Below are 16882 nucleotides of genomic sequence, written 5' to 3' on the forward strand. Positions count from 1 at the left end.
CTCTATTAGTAGGTGTATCACTATGGAAGCAGAGTTCTTTGGAAGTGCTATGTGCAGATACTTCAAGGATCACAGTTTTTGTACATTTAACTTTGTTTCCAGTGTGTCGTACATAATGCAGCAGAACACTACAATACAGCAAGTTCAAGACCATACCCTATCTCATAAAAATCAAGACAACTCCCAGGGAAAAAAGAACTCCAGGTTTTTCCGTACTGTGAAGGTACAAAAAGTGTTGCATTAAGCATATAGGCTTCGTTCAGAATTTCCACACATTTGCGGATTTGACTTTCACTGAATTTGGTTACCCTCCATATTCCCATTTTAGTCTTTAGAATCCCTCCATTTCCTTAACAATTAAGGACCCATATTACAGCAACCATCAATCCAAGGGAAGAACTGTATACCATGCCTATGGAAGGGGTATTTGTCAACATTATTTCCCTTTCCCAAACAGCATGGGAAGTGGCACGGGGCAAAGACTGGGAATTTAGTGCCACATCTCTGACAATACAGTTCAGATCACAACCATTAGGCTAACCTCAGTGCAATTCTGACACCTTTGTGTGTTTAATATGTACAATTATTTTGCATTTCACTGAATAACAAAAGAATGACTACATGCTCTGCTACCCATGCAATTTTCCCAGAACTATCCATTGCAGATCTCAGACAACTGCAACTTCCAACACTGTCGTGCCCCCCCCCTCCCCCGACTCCCAATATCTAAGTAAACTGTAAAATAAAAAGGAGCTGTATACAGATAAATACGGATTAGGACGAGCTTGGTGACAGAAAGCTATAACTGTTGGGAAGCCTTCAGATTCCCCACCCTCATTTTTTCTGGCAATTTTCATTTAGACAAAACAAGTAGTGGCTAAAGCCAGCCAGTCTGCATGTAATTTTAAGAAAACAGGATCTTAAAAAGCAGAGGGTGTGTCAGATGGCAATTTAAAATAAATAAATAAGTTTGCTGCTAAGGATATCAATTAATTTAGCCTCCACTAGGTCAAATGCAAAATTGTACAGCTCATCCACACTTTCGTTTTGATTGAAGGGAAAACTATGACAAAAAAGTCAAGCCATGATCCAGATTACTATGTATTCCTTCTTATATATGGCCTGATCCAAAGGACACTGAAGTCATTTTGCATTTATCCACTGATTCTAGTAGGTCTTGGATCAGGACCTTAGTTACATGCTGCAGTTAGGATGCTTTCTGCAATACTCTTACTACCAACAGTGAACAAGGGAAATATGGGTGCAGTTGCTCCACTGATTTCATCAAAGGGACAAAAAGGTATTCTACTACCCCAAAGTGTTTCCACAAGTAGGCAAACTAGATAAGTTCATACTAAGATTTAATGTTAGCAGTATGAAGCAAAAAGAGTGGGGCTATCAACACAACTGTGCTAACATGTAAGCCTTGGGTGTCCAACAATTCTTAGTGGAAAAAGCATGCCAAAACTAAGTTAATATTACCTACTACTGCTCGCTCTACCAGAGACTCCAGGGAGAAGACAGCAGAGACCATGACGACTCTGCCCCAACCCTAGAAAAAAGTCTCTACATGGGGTACTGTTAGACACAGACTCTGGATACTGGGACAACTAAGGATATTCCTGATTGGCTAGCCAGTCTTTTGCATTTATTTCCCCACACTGCCAATCCTCTAATGCTCATCCCATTGTCGGTTTACGATGGAGAACAGGGACAAAGACAGGAGATGCGAAGAAAAACTAGAGGGGAAATGAAACAATAAGATAAAAAAATACTAAACTAGAAGGCAATTTGGAGGCAATTTATATTATGGAAGCATTGGTCACAAGCGCAGTTAAGGGGAGCTGAGTTGTGCATATTAAAATAAAATACCATCACCATCTTGGCAGTTTTGCTTGTATGTTTTCCCACCTCCCCTTTTTGCAGTGGAGTTTTTAGACTAAAGTTATTTGGGGCAGGGAATACATCTTTCCATAAATGATACCACATTTTGGGAGTGTTTGTAATTTTAAATAATACTAAAAAACTACCTCAGGATGTTCTACAGCCAAGTAGAACATGACAGCTCACAGGATTAAGGACAAGTGTTCCAATAGTTATTTTTAGATTTAGTTACTCTTCTCAGTTAGTGATATTTACTTTAGCTAATATACCATTTGTTCTGTATTTGTGCTAAAATGATGCAAGTGGAGATACAAGACAATATATAACACGTATGGTGTTATTAAAATCCATTGCTACCATGAACACACCACAGAATTTTGACCAAAATTCACAGGTGACAAGTCAATATTTTTCTCTCTCTCTCTTTTTTTTTTTTTTTTTTTTTTTAAAACCACACAAACTGAATCAACTTAGGCGGATACTTAAAAATTAAGATACTGGAATAAAGTTTAAAGAGAAAGGGAAATATAAAAAGGGAAAAAGGAGGTGGCTACAGGAGTTTAACACTATTTGTTAAAACTTTTTAAAAGGCAGTTTTAAAAAACAAGGTTATAAATGTAATAAGCAGCCTCTGTTTCAGCATTGCCAGAAAAGAATTAGTATGGCTGCAAACTAAAGGCATGATAGCACTTTACAAAACTTTGACTAGATAAGAAGCTAGGATATCAAATGTATCAGTCAGTCACAAACAAATCTACTATATTGCCTTTACTTCAAAAATATGTATATACAATTTCAAACTCTTTCCCCATTCCCAAGTACACACAGTCAACTGCAAGGACAGTACTCAGTATAGGAAGTGTAACCTACATATGGAGCGTCCCATATCATAGCAGAATCTCTCTTGGATTACCAGAATTATTGTGTGAATTGAGCACATTACTATGAAGTTTAGTTTGAGCAGGTCCCAGAATTAGCTTGATTTTCATTTATCACTTGTAGAACAGTGCTTTGTTTCCTCAGGGAAGTAAGTGTGTAGCAGCATATGGCTAAATCCTTCTATGACGGGCACAGCAATGGGAGAGCAGACCTCCTCTAACAAGATCCTTGCTAGCTAAGATAGGGTTCTTCATGGAAGGCATAAGGAAAGTCACTCTGCAGTTACAGAGCAGGAGCAGTGTGCTCCCCAACTAGCTGACTGCTAATACTTGTGTCAAATGGCAGCATACACTAACTGGCTTTGAGGTTTGTGGGAGGTGGGTGGAGAGGGAGAGAAGTGTCCACACACAAGGACAACCCTCCTCAGCTTGCCGACTTCACTGTGCATTAGCTGGCTCTCTTGAGCATATGAAGGAATACTGTTCTGCTGTCTGACGTTCGGGAGAAGGGATGGGAAACTCCTCTTGCACTGCAGGATAGGATTTAAGCCTTGGTCTTTTGGTTAAATTCTTCAGGCTTTATATAGGAAGGGTTTTCTAACCTTTTTGTAGGATATGCACCCCTTGCATAAAAATTGCTCATATTTATAAATCCACATTATAGATATACCCAGGAATAACACAGAGTTAAGGATTTAGAAGGGCACACTGAGAACCTAAGTTTTTTTAAACTGACTATTTGTATAAGTGTGGATGCTAGGAGCCCTTTAAAGGGATCAGACTAGTCACTTAAAAAAAAAAAAAAAAAAAAAAAAATGGAGGCACCTGAAATCATTAGTAACTTTTAAACCAACTCCCCCCCCATAGTTCTGAAGACACAGCAGTAGGTACAAAAGGGGTAAGATGCAACTAAACCACTTCCTTTTTTAGTAGTCAACCGAGACAAGCTCTCTCTTACCTGTATCACCCATATGATTATGAGCACAAGCAAGCAGTCCTTACCACATGGAAGTAATCTCTAGAGTCAGCTACTTGGAAAGTGTGCCCCCCTTTCTGGTTTGCATCCACTCCTTCACTCAATCATATTTCCCCTTTTCAGTATTCATCTCTTACAGTAGCTGCCACAATGGCAATACTTGCAGGTAGAACAAGCAACAGTTACTGTTTTGAAGCTACAGCACGATGTTTGGTCTTAAGAGGAAAGAAACACTCAACCTCTGAAATAGGTTGGTGTTCGTTTAATATACTTAACTCTGTTAGCCATCCCATAGATTAAAAATACAGAGTGTCTATTCCACGTTATTGAATAGGTCATTTCCCCAAATTTTGTTGTGCAGGTAACTCAAATACTGAAGCATGACTACAGTGTCTAGGTAGCCACTCACCTTTTTGAGGTACTCATGTCCACAGGTTCATCGCCTGTTTGCACCTCCACTTTAATGGTTGCTTTTACCTCCCCTCCTTTTAATAATCCTTGCACTTTTCCAGTTCCAGGATCAGTCTTTATTTTAATGTCACAGTCAGTCTTTATATCTGTTCCCAACAGTCCTTTCTCCATTTTGATTTTTTTACTGTCCACATCATTTTGGGTTATTTCTCGTTCTAGTGCTCGCTTCTGACTTCGTGTCCTGCATGCTTCCTCTGTCATTGTGAAGCTCTAGGGGAAAAAAAAAAAAAAAAAAAAGGAGAGAAATCAGTAAAGTGCATTCTGAGAAAAATAAATCAACTGTTAATTTCAAAAAGAGGCCAGAGATTGGATGGTTGCTGCAAAAGAAATCCTGAGAGAGAGCAATTGAAGTGTTGCAGTGTGCTTATTCACCCTATCCTAAGAGTAGATCTCAGTCTGAAGTTACTATGGAGTTACTCAACATTATTGCATTGCACTTTTTTTTGTTTAAAAGCACCTATAGTTGTAAGATGCAAACCATAAAAAAATATCTTGTAATAGAATGCAGGAGACCATACAGGCACACAATTGAAACAAAAGTTTGCATGTTTATCATAAAAGGGGGCAGAATTTCTCTATTTGTGCCTTATATGTAAAGGAGTAATTAAAAAAAAAATCTAGGATTAGATTGGGGAGGAGGTAAGGGGGGATATTTCTACCATGAATTTCTTAGCACCTGTATCTGATTGCAAATTTCAGGGAATCTAATGTTATGGAGAAAAGGACTACCACGCCCTGAGTAAAGAGAATCTCTTCCATATTTCCTTATACTTTGCCACTAGAGATTAAGGCATTGCCATTGTAATATTTAAGTTGATACTTTCTTCCCTCTTAATGAATGAGCCAGGCTTTTCTGCTTGCTGCACAGGAAGTGCTTAACTCCTATGGGATCACAGTTAACTTGTTGTATGCCAAAGTCTTAGAAACTTTTGCTTTTGGTTAGCTTTGGCATTTCAGTCTACCACTTTACTGTACCTGCAAACATATCTGATAAAAAAGCTGAGTCAGTTTTTGATCCCATGACATCATTGGGCTCCACATGACCCTTCCCAGGATTCAGTCTGAGACACAAAGCACTTTCTAGAAAACCAGTCTGAACCGGTTCCAGACAACAAGCTGAAGTGTTGTTAACCCTCACAGAGACAGGACAGCAGCAGCAGCATGTCTGCAAGACTGCTGCTGGCATTCCAAAACACAAGTCTGGGAGAGCATCACTGCTCTTAAAGGGGCAGTGACTTTAATTTCACATCCAACATAGCAGTGCATCTGTTGTTCTGTTCACCATAAACCTTCAGGGAAAGCACAGCATTCACTTTTGAAAACAGTTTTAGAAAGCATAGCTCTTAAAAGAAGTTTAGTTTCTTATAGATTAAATTCAGCACAAAGCCAAAAAGACTTAAAAATCACCAGTTGAACTTAAGCTTCAAAAATTCTCTAGTGTCTGGAAGTGAGGGGCAATGGAATAGATATACCATATAATTTATTTCCTGTTCCAGTTTACACCTCCTGTTGCCATCAAGTCACGATCCTGTATCTACAGCATACCAGATTGTCGTTTCAAAAACCTCTGTAGAAGTTTATGCAAAAGTAGACTCATGACAAATTTCTTTACACACTTTTGCTTGGAATCTTAGCCCAAAAAAAATTTATAACTGACATCAGCTAGTGCACAATAAGGCCACATTTAAACAAAAACCTTGAACGTGCTTTTTAAAAGGAGACAGGTTGGGTTAATGTTGGTGTTCATGAAAGTGAGGGACTAACAGCACAGTCCAGGCAGAAAGCCAGGTGCTGTTGAGATTTTCTACATAGTTTAGCCAATACACCTCCGTTCTGACATGCAGCAACCCCTGCTATTCCAGTTCTGGGCCTCCCCATGCAGTTTTTCCAAAGCACCATAGTTCTTGCCTGCAACATCCTTATTGTTCCACTCTAAATAGCACATGAACAAGCAAGGATGCCACAAAAAATGGCCATACACAGAGCCTTGCAAGGATACAAATGTGTGGATCCGCAGGAATAAACTTTAACCCCACCCACAATCTGCCCTCTTAGATTTACCAGCATCTGCACATCAGCTGTTTTGAAGCCAGCCAGCCCTCCATCAGCTGTTGAGCCCCTGCCACCCCAAACAGCTGATGAGCCCTCCCCCCAACATCATCTCAGTTATTGAGCCCTACAAATTGCCTAATAGCCACTCCAGCCCTGTCCCAGAAGTCCTGACCTCTGTGACCATTGGACTGCAATCTGCAAGAAATGGTCCACGGATATCCACAGATTTGCAAGGCTCTACATACACAGATGAAGGGTTGGGTCTATGCTTAAATGTTAGGTCATGGCTGTGTCAACAGATGTGAAAAACACCTCCCCTCCTCCAACATAACTATACTGACCTAATCCTGCAGTGTAGAAGATGGCTTCTGTTGACGTGGCTAAATTTGTATGGGGAAATGATGGTCCTATTACACCGATAGAAGGGGTTTTTCCCTTTTGGCGTAGGTTGTGACTACATCACAGGGTTATGCCAGCATAGCTACACCAACATAGCTTTGCTGCCGTTTCCATAGTGTGTGTGTATAGCCTAAGATGGCACCACTAATTCTTATCACTAATGACCCAAAGCATGACAAATTGGAAGCCAGGCTACAAGACAGAAGGCTAATCTATTAACCCAATGTATTGTCTAGTCCGTTTATTCTAGACTTTTTGGTTTTTTTTTTTAAAATGTGAACATGCTGAATTTCTTGGTCAATATTTTTTTAAAAAGTGTACTTATTCTATTGGCAATCTGCAACATAATAAGGAAGGCTTGGGTTTATTTTCAATTTTTTATTCTGTAGTCTAGCAAAACTGGAAATGCTGTAGATCTACAGTGTCACATCACTGACAAGAGGGGTTATGGTTAAGGGCTGGCTTCAAAAGTAATCTGGCCCAGATTTTGGCAAGATTGTTTTAAATTCTGGGAAGAATGTAAAACAAGGTGGTAAATCAGAAGGGACTAGGAGACAAGCTTCACAGCTCCGAATGATAAAGACCCCACACCTCATAGAAACTAAGAGAAAGTTAAAAATCTCTAGCAAATCCATTCATTACATATGCTCCAATAAAATGGGAAGTCTTGTAGTTAAGAGCATGGGACAAGGAATCAGGACTCTTGGGTTCTATACACAGTTTTTACATGGACACGCTGCATTAGCGTGGGAAAGACAATCCTCTCACTGCATCTTCTAATGTCTCTCATTGCATCCATATCCTTATTATGAGTATTAGAGAGAAAGGTGGGTGAGGTAATATTTTATTGGACCAACATCTGCTTCAGCGCTGAGTAAGCTCGAAAGCTTGTCTCTTTCACCAACAGATGTTGGTCCAATAAAAGATATTTACCTCACCCACCTTGTCTAAGATTCTGGAACCAACACAACTACAACACGGCAAACAATTTATGAGTATGCTATTTATCCACTCAGAGGGCATCTTGATGCTTAATGGCAAGTACTAAAAAGTGTAAAATTATCACGGGGAAGTGACAAATGAGACCATTCAATGGAAACAGCCTCCTCTTGCATAACTCCCTCCAGGCCTCTCAAAAAATCATGAAACATTCCCCAGTACAGATTGGGCTTTCCCCAGTAGATTTGGCTTTCCCTGGCATGGAAAGAAGCCCAAACCCTCAACTCCTGAAAACGTTAAGTTTTCTTAATTCATTAAAAATAAAAAAAAAATCCTCTTTTGAAAATGAACAAGATCTCTTTTCCATAGCCTTCCCAGCCACAAGTGTCCAGTGGAGGAAACTGGATACCAAAAGTCCGGTTTTCATAGATACTGAACACCTGCAGCTTCCTTGGACTTCAAAGGAGTTTTAAATGCTGAGCACCACTGAAAAGTCAGGCCCCACATTATCCTAAAATATATTCTCAAAATGTTCTCTATTTCAGAGATTTCATCTTCTCCAGTTACATGATATGGGTGGGTAATCCCAAATGTTTTGAATAACCTTTGGGATTCCACAACATTTTTAATGTCCCACGAGAATCCTTATTCTGCAAATATCATAGCATATTTTCAAGTTCTATGCATTATTCTCTATGGCATGTAGTATCATAAGCAACAAAAGGAAATCCAAATCTCTCACATCTGCACTTTGTGAACTCCATCCTCCACCGTATTCATTTTAGAACAGAATTCAGAGTCTTGGTTCTCAATCTGACGGCTTTTAGTTTAGATTAGTTATTCCATAGACCACCTCATTTTTTCTAGTCCTCCAGGGCAGATCACTCCACAAGAATGATAAAATAGAGATTACACATATCAGGCACTGAAGGCAGAGTGTTTTCCATGGTGGACCTTCCCCATGAAACATCTCACCATGAAGTCAAACAGAACCCAAACCTGACCATCTTCACATCAAAATGGTAGATTCACCTTTTCAAGACCGCCTTTCCCAGTATTTTGTTCTGCATGATTGATACTTTGGACATCGAACCAGGCCCAAATTCCTTTTGTACTTATTGAACACATAGCTTCCATTTTTTTCTTGAAAAAAGGGAATGTCATGTCACATGTAGATTCTCTCACGTCTAAGACCACACCAAGAGAATGTCAACAACAGTAATGCCAGGAACTCTTAAGACTCTGGCTCACTTGAAAGAAGGTTGTAAAGAACATATCCACTTCTTCCTATAGCATTATTTTATGTTCCTGCATGATCACATCTTCTCCATGTACTAAAGCTACCTATTCTGCTTTCATTTTACAATTTGCTCCCCCTACCAGATACTGAAAGATGAGAGTACCATGAACTACCCTCTTTATCCTGAGCGCTATGATAATGCATCTGGTATTTTCCAGGATCAGTTTTCTCCATGGTAGCAGTTTTCTCATGGAGACTGAGTGGATCAGAACCTCAACCCAGTTTTCTTTAACGATTTGCAATATTTTGCCAGAACAGGGTGGTTTTGGAAGTCCATGGGGACATAGTAATATTCTGCCATATAGCAATTGCTAGAAGAACAGGTGAAGAAGCACCTCCAGCCAGTTACATTGCATTGCTAGAGACTTTGGGGATAATTGGCACTAAGATTTTACAGGTAAGACCGAAGAGGTGCACGCAACTGCTTTAAAGTATTGAGTCTGAAATATTTTCCACAAATTAGATGGACATAAAAATGCTTTACTTCAAACCTATTGCTTTTCATTATTCACTTAGTGCATGGGTTTTTGAAGCTTTTCTCACCTTCAATGATCGATCCTGATTGTTCCCTTAAAGTTTTGCACCACAACATATTGGTTATTGTTTCTTCCATCTGTTGCTTAAATGCTGAAAAATTCTGCAGAGCTTGGGGTGGGAGGGGGAGGAGGGGAGAGATGATGTGCATGTGCACAAAGAACAGAGGTGAAGAGGAAACTGGTGGAACTCTAGTAGCGTCCCACTCACCACAGCACAAATATCTGTATGTAGTGTCCTCCAATGATTACTTCCCAACTCTTCCTCACCCCTTAGTAGCTCCTTCTCAGATTCTCTTCCATTGGTAGCAGTTGCCGCCCCCCCCCAATCTCCATTTCCCTTTCAGTGGGTGGCAAATGGACCCCTTTTATCCTTTCCCTGGTGTCTTACTTGAGCACTCGGGTTTAACTAGGGGAGTGCGATGAAATTCAAGGACTGTATACACTACAACACTACGCAAGGAGAGCCAGTTACAGGGCTGTTCCCCAATGTAATTGAAACCACAGATCCGTTTGCTAGTATGGATGGGACCTCAACTGTGCCCACTAACACAGAACTAAGTTTTAAACATTTCAAGGAACAAACTGGGTTGGAACTGGATTTCTCAATATTGCTGTAAACGTAAACAGGAATTAAAGGCAAATTTAGTCTGGCATGGGAGGGAGAGGAAATAATCAGGAAGATTTCTTAAAGAAACTGCAGAATTGTTTCCCAGGGGGAAAAGGTAGAAACCACATAACTTGAATAAAGAGAATAGAGACTGTAGGGAAAAATCCCGCAGGAGTTTGAAGGGATGATGGTCTTTTCCATTCAAACCATAATAGATAAGTATATCGCTTGTATGTTTTTATAAAATGATTAACAGTGAAATTGTTAATATTGACATTTGGCTTCAGGTTAGCATGCAGTTGAAATAAAAATCGGCAATTCACACTTCTGAGCTATTGTTTCAGTCTCTGTAGACTTTTTGGATGACAACAATGCATCTTTTTACATTGGGATGGTTATTTTTCCAGTACTAAGGGCTAAAATTTATTTAATTTTGTCTGAAGGGTTAGATACATTAAAAAACTATTGCTAGAAGTGCTAGACTGATAGTCCAACTTACTCTGGACTGTAATAAATTTACACTATTAAAATGTATTTTGAAAAATAGAGGGGGGAAGGATTACACAGAATAGCTTCTCTCTCTCACACATGCACATTACAGATTTGCATAGAGCAATCCAATGGCCCCTTTTACGGAACTGTCAAATAAAAATTAGACAAGATGGATAAAGTAATATTGTTATTGGTGAGAGAGAGAAGGGAAGGGAAGGGATCTGAAGAGGAGCTCTGTAGAATCTCCTAAGCATGTGTCTCTGACCAATGTCCAGCAACATATTATTTCACCCCCCTCCCTTGAGTTTCTAATATCCTGGGGCCAACAGCTACAAAACAAAATTAGGTCTTTTGGATCAGGAATCTATTTATACTAGCAGGTCAAATACCATTCACATCTATGGTGCCACTAGCATTCCCACTGACAAAGACTGCAACAGAAATGCTTCCTGGAACCAGTCAAAAGTTCTTCCCCAATCCCCCTCCTGCCAAAAAACAAAAAACAGCAAAAATACAAGACAAACCTGGTTTGATTCAGCCAGTGTCTTTTCCAACATGGATGTGTATGAGACACTCCTATCACATACTGCCCAGAACGCCTCCCAGTTGCAAAGATGACAAAGGATTGGGAGATCCTGGAATAATTATCTGCTCGTTTTCTTTTGCCACTGTAGGGGAAAGTGACAGAACAGGAAAAAGATAAGTTCTAGTTTAAGACTTGGGAAATTTGACTTAAATTTGAAATAAGACTTCCCCCCCACCCCAGGTGTGCAGTCCATCCAGGAATAGCCAGATTCCCAGTGACAAGAGTCTACCTGAAGACCTTTGTATATTGAAGTCCTGAAAGATTTGAACTAAACAACCATGTCTGATTCATGGAAGTGGGGAAAGAAATCAGAACTCTACTTTGCTGTATTCCAAGACACTGTATAGGATAGTAAAAGCTGTCCAGTTAAAAATAGTACAATCACACCATTTTAGAAGTCTGCTTCTACTGCTGGGGAACTTAGCCAGAGCTCACTTCCAAAAGTTCTCTCTCCAGGTGGCAGGCAAAATAAACCAACCCCACCCACCGTCTCACACAGCACATAACCCTCCTCACCCTGCTAACATGCCAGCTCACTTTATCGAGTATTTCCAGATTCACACTAGTTGTAAACAAGACCAACCCCCACTCCCACCCTGGCCCCCCCCAAAAAAAATCATCTTTCAAACTTCTAACAAATATCAGTAAGGTCACATCTACAGTACAAACTGAGTTCAACACAAAAGTTACTCAGCATACGGCTGCTGACGTTTCCATAGCCCTTGGCTGCATGCATTGGCGCTGCATGTACTCACCAGGAGTATTGATGTAAAGTACTGTGCACCACAGGTAGGTATCCTAGCGTGCCATGCGGCACAACACCTTTCAGGAAATTTTGGCAATGTATCATGGGACAGAAGTGACTTGCATGCTGGGGATTTGATCCCTAGCTACCAGAGATCGCTGGGCAACATTCTTCATCCCATAATGCCATCAATATTGAATAGTTTTTATGTGTTTTTTTTTTAAAAAATCCCACAAACCCCAGTAGCACTTTTTGACGTCTGCCATCTCTGACAGAAGCATGGAGCCCATAGAAATCTGCGCTATTCTCATGAACATTGCAAATACAGGATACACAATTCTCTGGTATTTGAAGGCCTGCAGGAAAAACCACAACAATACGGGAGAGTGAAAGATAATTCAAAATTGTTTAAATTCATGGAGCAGTTGCAGATGGTAAAAAGCCACTTCTGGGCCTAAGAAATGTGCACTAACTGGTGGATTGCATTGTAATACAGGTTTGGGATGATGAGCAGCAGCAGCACTTTCAGATGCTAAAGGCATCCATGTGCCGAGCTCACCCCAGCCCTTTAGTGCATAGACACCAAATGAGAGCTGCATTGGACAGTGGACAAGTTAGTGGCGATCACACTCTGGAACCCCACAACATCCGACTACTACCGATGAGTGGGAAATCATTTCGGTGTTGGATAATCCACAGTGGAGGGCCATTATCTAAGCATTAGAGCCTTTAGTCATTTACTGCTATGCAAGACTGAGCCCCTGCAACATGCAGCAAATCTGGATAATCTGCAGCAATGGAGTCCCCAAATTGCGGTGGGGCAAAAGATGAAACGCCTATCCCTGTTTTGGCACCAGCCACCTTGCCAGACTACATCAACAGAAAGGGCTAGGTTATCCAGTACTTCCTGTCTACTCCAGGTGGGAGCATATCTAGTGCATGGAGCTAGCCTGGTCGGTTGGGCAGTTGCACACAAGGGCAAGCTGCTAGGTATGCTCACCAGCGTGGGCAAACAGGAAAAAAAAATTTAATTTAATTTAAAAAAATGTGTGTGTAGGGGGAGGGCGGGTGTTAGGGTGGGTGGCGTGGCTTTTGGTCTCTGTGACCCTTGGTCAGTTGAGTTTGAAGTTGTGACCAGGATGATCAGTGTCACAGAGAATGGGGCATTGTGGGACAGCTCCTGGAAGACTGTTAGGGTTGACACAGGTCATACAGTGTCTATACTTGCACTGTATCAATCTCAGCAAGTCAACCATGGCTCTATACTATTTGAAAGGGTGGTTTCACTGTGTCACTGCCATGGAGTGCTTATGTCAGACAGACACAAAATTTGCATGTAGACATGCACACACAGGTTGTATGTCGCCTTGTATCGACCTAACTTGGTGCTGTGACTTTCTACACTACGAAGTGGATTATATACACTATATAGTTTTCTCAACAAATGCAAAGGGCCTGCATGAGAGAGTTCGAACAGCACCTTTTCTATGATAAGTTTGTTCTCCATTGCCAAAATGACTTGTAAACAACGAGCCTAGAACAGATAGGGCGACTATTTTGGGGCTAGAGATACTTTGTAGTATATTTAAAATAATTCTTTGGAACTGATGTTCTCTCTCATCTCCACTGACACAAGTGGCAACTCAGAACAGCCAACAAAATTTAAAGAAGTTATTAGGTAACCAACCCATGTAATTAAAGCAGATAAGCAGACTGGCTGAGGAACCAAGTGATGTGCAATTTTACGAACACTCTTCAACCATGACCAGATATGACTGATAAAGAATTAGGTTTTGAATACTGAAAACAGCAAAAAGCACTAACAATTATTATTGAAAGTAAAGAAGTCATTCCCAATTCTCTCTCTATAGTATGGAATACATTTTCATAGGGTGTCTTGCAGGCTACCTGCTTCCCCCCCCCCCCCCACTCATGATCTCGTAGAGCATCTCTTCTCCCATTCACAACTTACAACACCTGTAGCAAGTACAGCAGTTACTTGCACAGAAAAGTATTGTGACTGAATATATTTTTAGCTGCCTTTTAGTGCAATTTAGCAGCTAGAAATAAGGAGGAGTTGCTGGCACCATAAAGTCGCCAGTTCTCCATAAACCACCAAGTGTTCTGCGAACCTTCTGTTGCCCATGGACCACAGCTTGGGAAGCTCTGAAGTAAAGAGATCTGCCCTGCCCCTGTGTAACTTTGTTATTGAATAGGTGCATAATGAACTTTTCTTAAAATGATTTTTCAAAGTCCATTAAAAAAAAAAAAAAAAGTTAAGGTGACAGTTACATAAGAAATGAAAGATTTCTCCTCCAAAGACTTACCTTGAACTTCTGATACTGCTCTTTAAAATGTGCGATTTCAAGGTTAGTCTCATCAGCAAAATACTCCATTTGCATAACAGCAAGAGTACACCACCCTCAGGCTGCATACCTCAAATTGTAGAAGTACACCACTACCAAAACACCAACCAATCAGAAGACCACACAAGAAATTAACAGTAGTGCCATTTTCATCAAGCTTGATTTTGTCATTAACACAACATCTATGACCGATAATATTGACACTGAAGTCCTGCCAATAGACACTGATGACATTTCCAGCATGTCTGTCTACAAACTGCCATACAAACAATTCAAGTTCACTAGCCCACATAACCTCAAGACATAACAGGTGATCATCAGGGACCCCAACAGTCACAGCGTCAAATGGGACACTAACATAACTATGAAAATGATTAGTTAGTTGAATCACCGGTAAATGCACACCACTTGAACTTAATTCACAACACTAAGCTCCCAAGTTCTTTCAACAGCAGCTGACGGAAACAGGGTTACAACCCCAATTAGCATTTGTAAACAACAAAAACATAGTTTGGGTCCAATTCCATATTTGCAGCACAGGCCCATCACCATCCAGATCAATGCAGCCATACTGCCAAGCAGTACTATTCCAGCAATGCTTTAATTTTAGAAAGGGAACAGAAGGGCTTCACCAATGACCTCGATGCCATCCTAAGAAAGACTGAACCAATACCAAAAATTTACGACCAGCTTGTCAATATGGTTTGCACTGTCTTGAAGAAGCATGTTCCATAAGGCCAGGACTATCATCTGAGTTACTGGATTGGTACGCAAAATACAAGCAGATGTTTGAAGCAGACCCATTCTCTGAGGAGACTATCAAAGCTGGCGAAGACCTGGTCTCTGCATTAAAAGAGGAAAAACAGAAGTCATGGCAGAATCTCACTAAACAGCAGCAGCAAGAAAGCAAGGATAACCATCCAGGAGCTTGACAGTGACCCAAGGTAGGAAAAAACAAAACCACCACATTACTGCAGACCAGGTCGCACATCAAACTTCTAGAAAACGGCAGGGCAACAAACAAAAACCACCCAAGATACGACTTGGGTAGCAAGAACACCAGGAGACTTATAATTTTGGGGCACAGTATACAATGACCAAATTAACCTCTTGAGGGCAGTAATTCCAGAATGGCAAAGCAGCCAGCCTAGATGACATTCGAAGTGAATAAATCAAAACACGGACGAGCAAGAACTGTTTACTCAAGTTATTTAACACATGCTTAGCCACATTAAAAAGTACCCAAGAACTAGTAATGAGCAGGTGTTGAGGCACTCCTGAAGCCAGGGAAGGATGCAACACAGCCAAGAACTTCAGGCCTGTATCATGACTATGTTATCTCTACAAACGCTAAGAGCATCTCATCCTAACCTACCTATCACCACTCATTGAAAAGCACCTAATCCCAGAGCATTGTTGAGAAAACTGTAGATTCCAACCAACCAGTGCATAACTTGTCTGGGCAAGTGAGGTACATCACTCAATATTGAACATGGCTTTGAAAAAGGTATGGTAACAGGTGCCATGTTTGTCGACCTATAAGCAACATGCAACATAGTAAATCACTGAAGGCTCCTTCCTAAAATACACACCACCACCACGAAGAGCACCAACTCATATGAATGACAATCTCAACTAGAGAACAGTCTTTTTACGTCCAACTAGGCAAGAAGCAGAGGTGATGGTGGCAACAGAAAGACTGATTATCACAAGGGAGCACACTCTCACCAATACAAACCATCAACCAATCCATCTTGGTACAAGAAGTTTTCTGTATGCAGACAACTTATGCATCACTACCCAAGTCAAGGATCTTGCCCCAAATGAAGTATGCTAACACAGAGCCAAGACATTTTCAGTCAATTACACCAAAAACCAACTGCACACCAACCAAGCCAAAATACAAGTAAATCTCTTACATTTTCAGAAACAAGAGGGCAATAGACAACTCATTATCATCTGGCAGGGGATATCACTTGCCCACTGCTGGAATCCTGTCTAACTTGGAGTGACACTGGACCACTCTCTCCTTCAAAGCACACCACAGAGAAGACAAAAGGCAAAGTTAGTGCCCAGAACAGCAGTCAGGAAGCTTGCAAATTCAAAATGGGGAACCAACCCAGCAATATTAAGAGCCACCACACTTGCACTTTGCTATTCAAGGGCCAAATATGCACATCCAGGGAGGGAAAGATGGATCCTGTTCTGAATGACAGCTACCATTAAAGTCGCAGGATGTCTAAAACCAACAAATGTGACAGCCTTTATGTGCTTGTTGAAATTGCTCCACCAGATATCAGGAGAGTGGTCACAAGCAAAACTGAACCATTATGACAGGTCAGAGGTATCAGATATCTGCTACATGGCCACACCACAGCAGCTGGCAGCCTGAAATGGAGGGAAAGCTTTACCATAGCAACGGAACTGCTTAAAAAAAAAAAAAAGTCACTGACAACTACATGACTAGAAATGTAGCGCAAAATCTGAAAATACTCAGTGAGAACATCAAAATGCACATAGATGTTGCCAAATGCCTCCCCCCCCCCCCGGTGCGAAGGACTGGTCAACCTTGAGATGGTTAAGTTGCCTCTGAACAAGAGTTGGCAGGTCAAAGGTCAATATGCAGAAGTGAGTCTAATCCAATGACCCAG

General features: G+C 40.8%; 1 protein-coding gene across 7 annotated transcripts in view; it reads right to left on the reverse strand.

The window, feature by feature from the left end:
* GATAD2A (GATA zinc finger domain containing 2A) overlaps positions 1–16882 on the reverse strand; it is an 80475-nt gene that overhangs the window by 27025 nt on the left and 36568 nt on the right. For 3 of the 7 annotated variants that reach the window (XM_067560250.1, XM_067560242.1, XM_067560259.1), the window contains 2 exons: positions 11059–11202; positions 4148–4419 (listed from right to left, as the gene is read on the reverse strand). In XM_067560250.1, the coding sequence (XP_067416351.1) occupies positions 4148–4419; positions 11059–11091 (305 nt within the window). In that variant the 5' untranslated portion in view covers positions 11092–11202. Of the gene's footprint in view, positions 1–4147; positions 4420–9442; positions 9590–11058; positions 11203–16882 lie in introns of those variants that run through there. The other 4 variants (XM_067560236.1, XM_067560228.1, XM_067560267.1 and 1 more) reach the window with 2 other exon arrangements.

This window comes from Emydura macquarii, unplaced genomic scaffold (genome assembly GCF_026122565.2).
Source record: "Emydura macquarii macquarii isolate MOO-44397 ecotype Brisbane River unplaced genomic scaffold, CSIRO-AGI_Emac_v2 contig_306, whole genome shotgun sequence".
Classification (NCBI taxonomy): domain Eukaryota; kingdom Metazoa; phylum Chordata; order Testudines; family Chelidae; genus Emydura; species Emydura macquarii.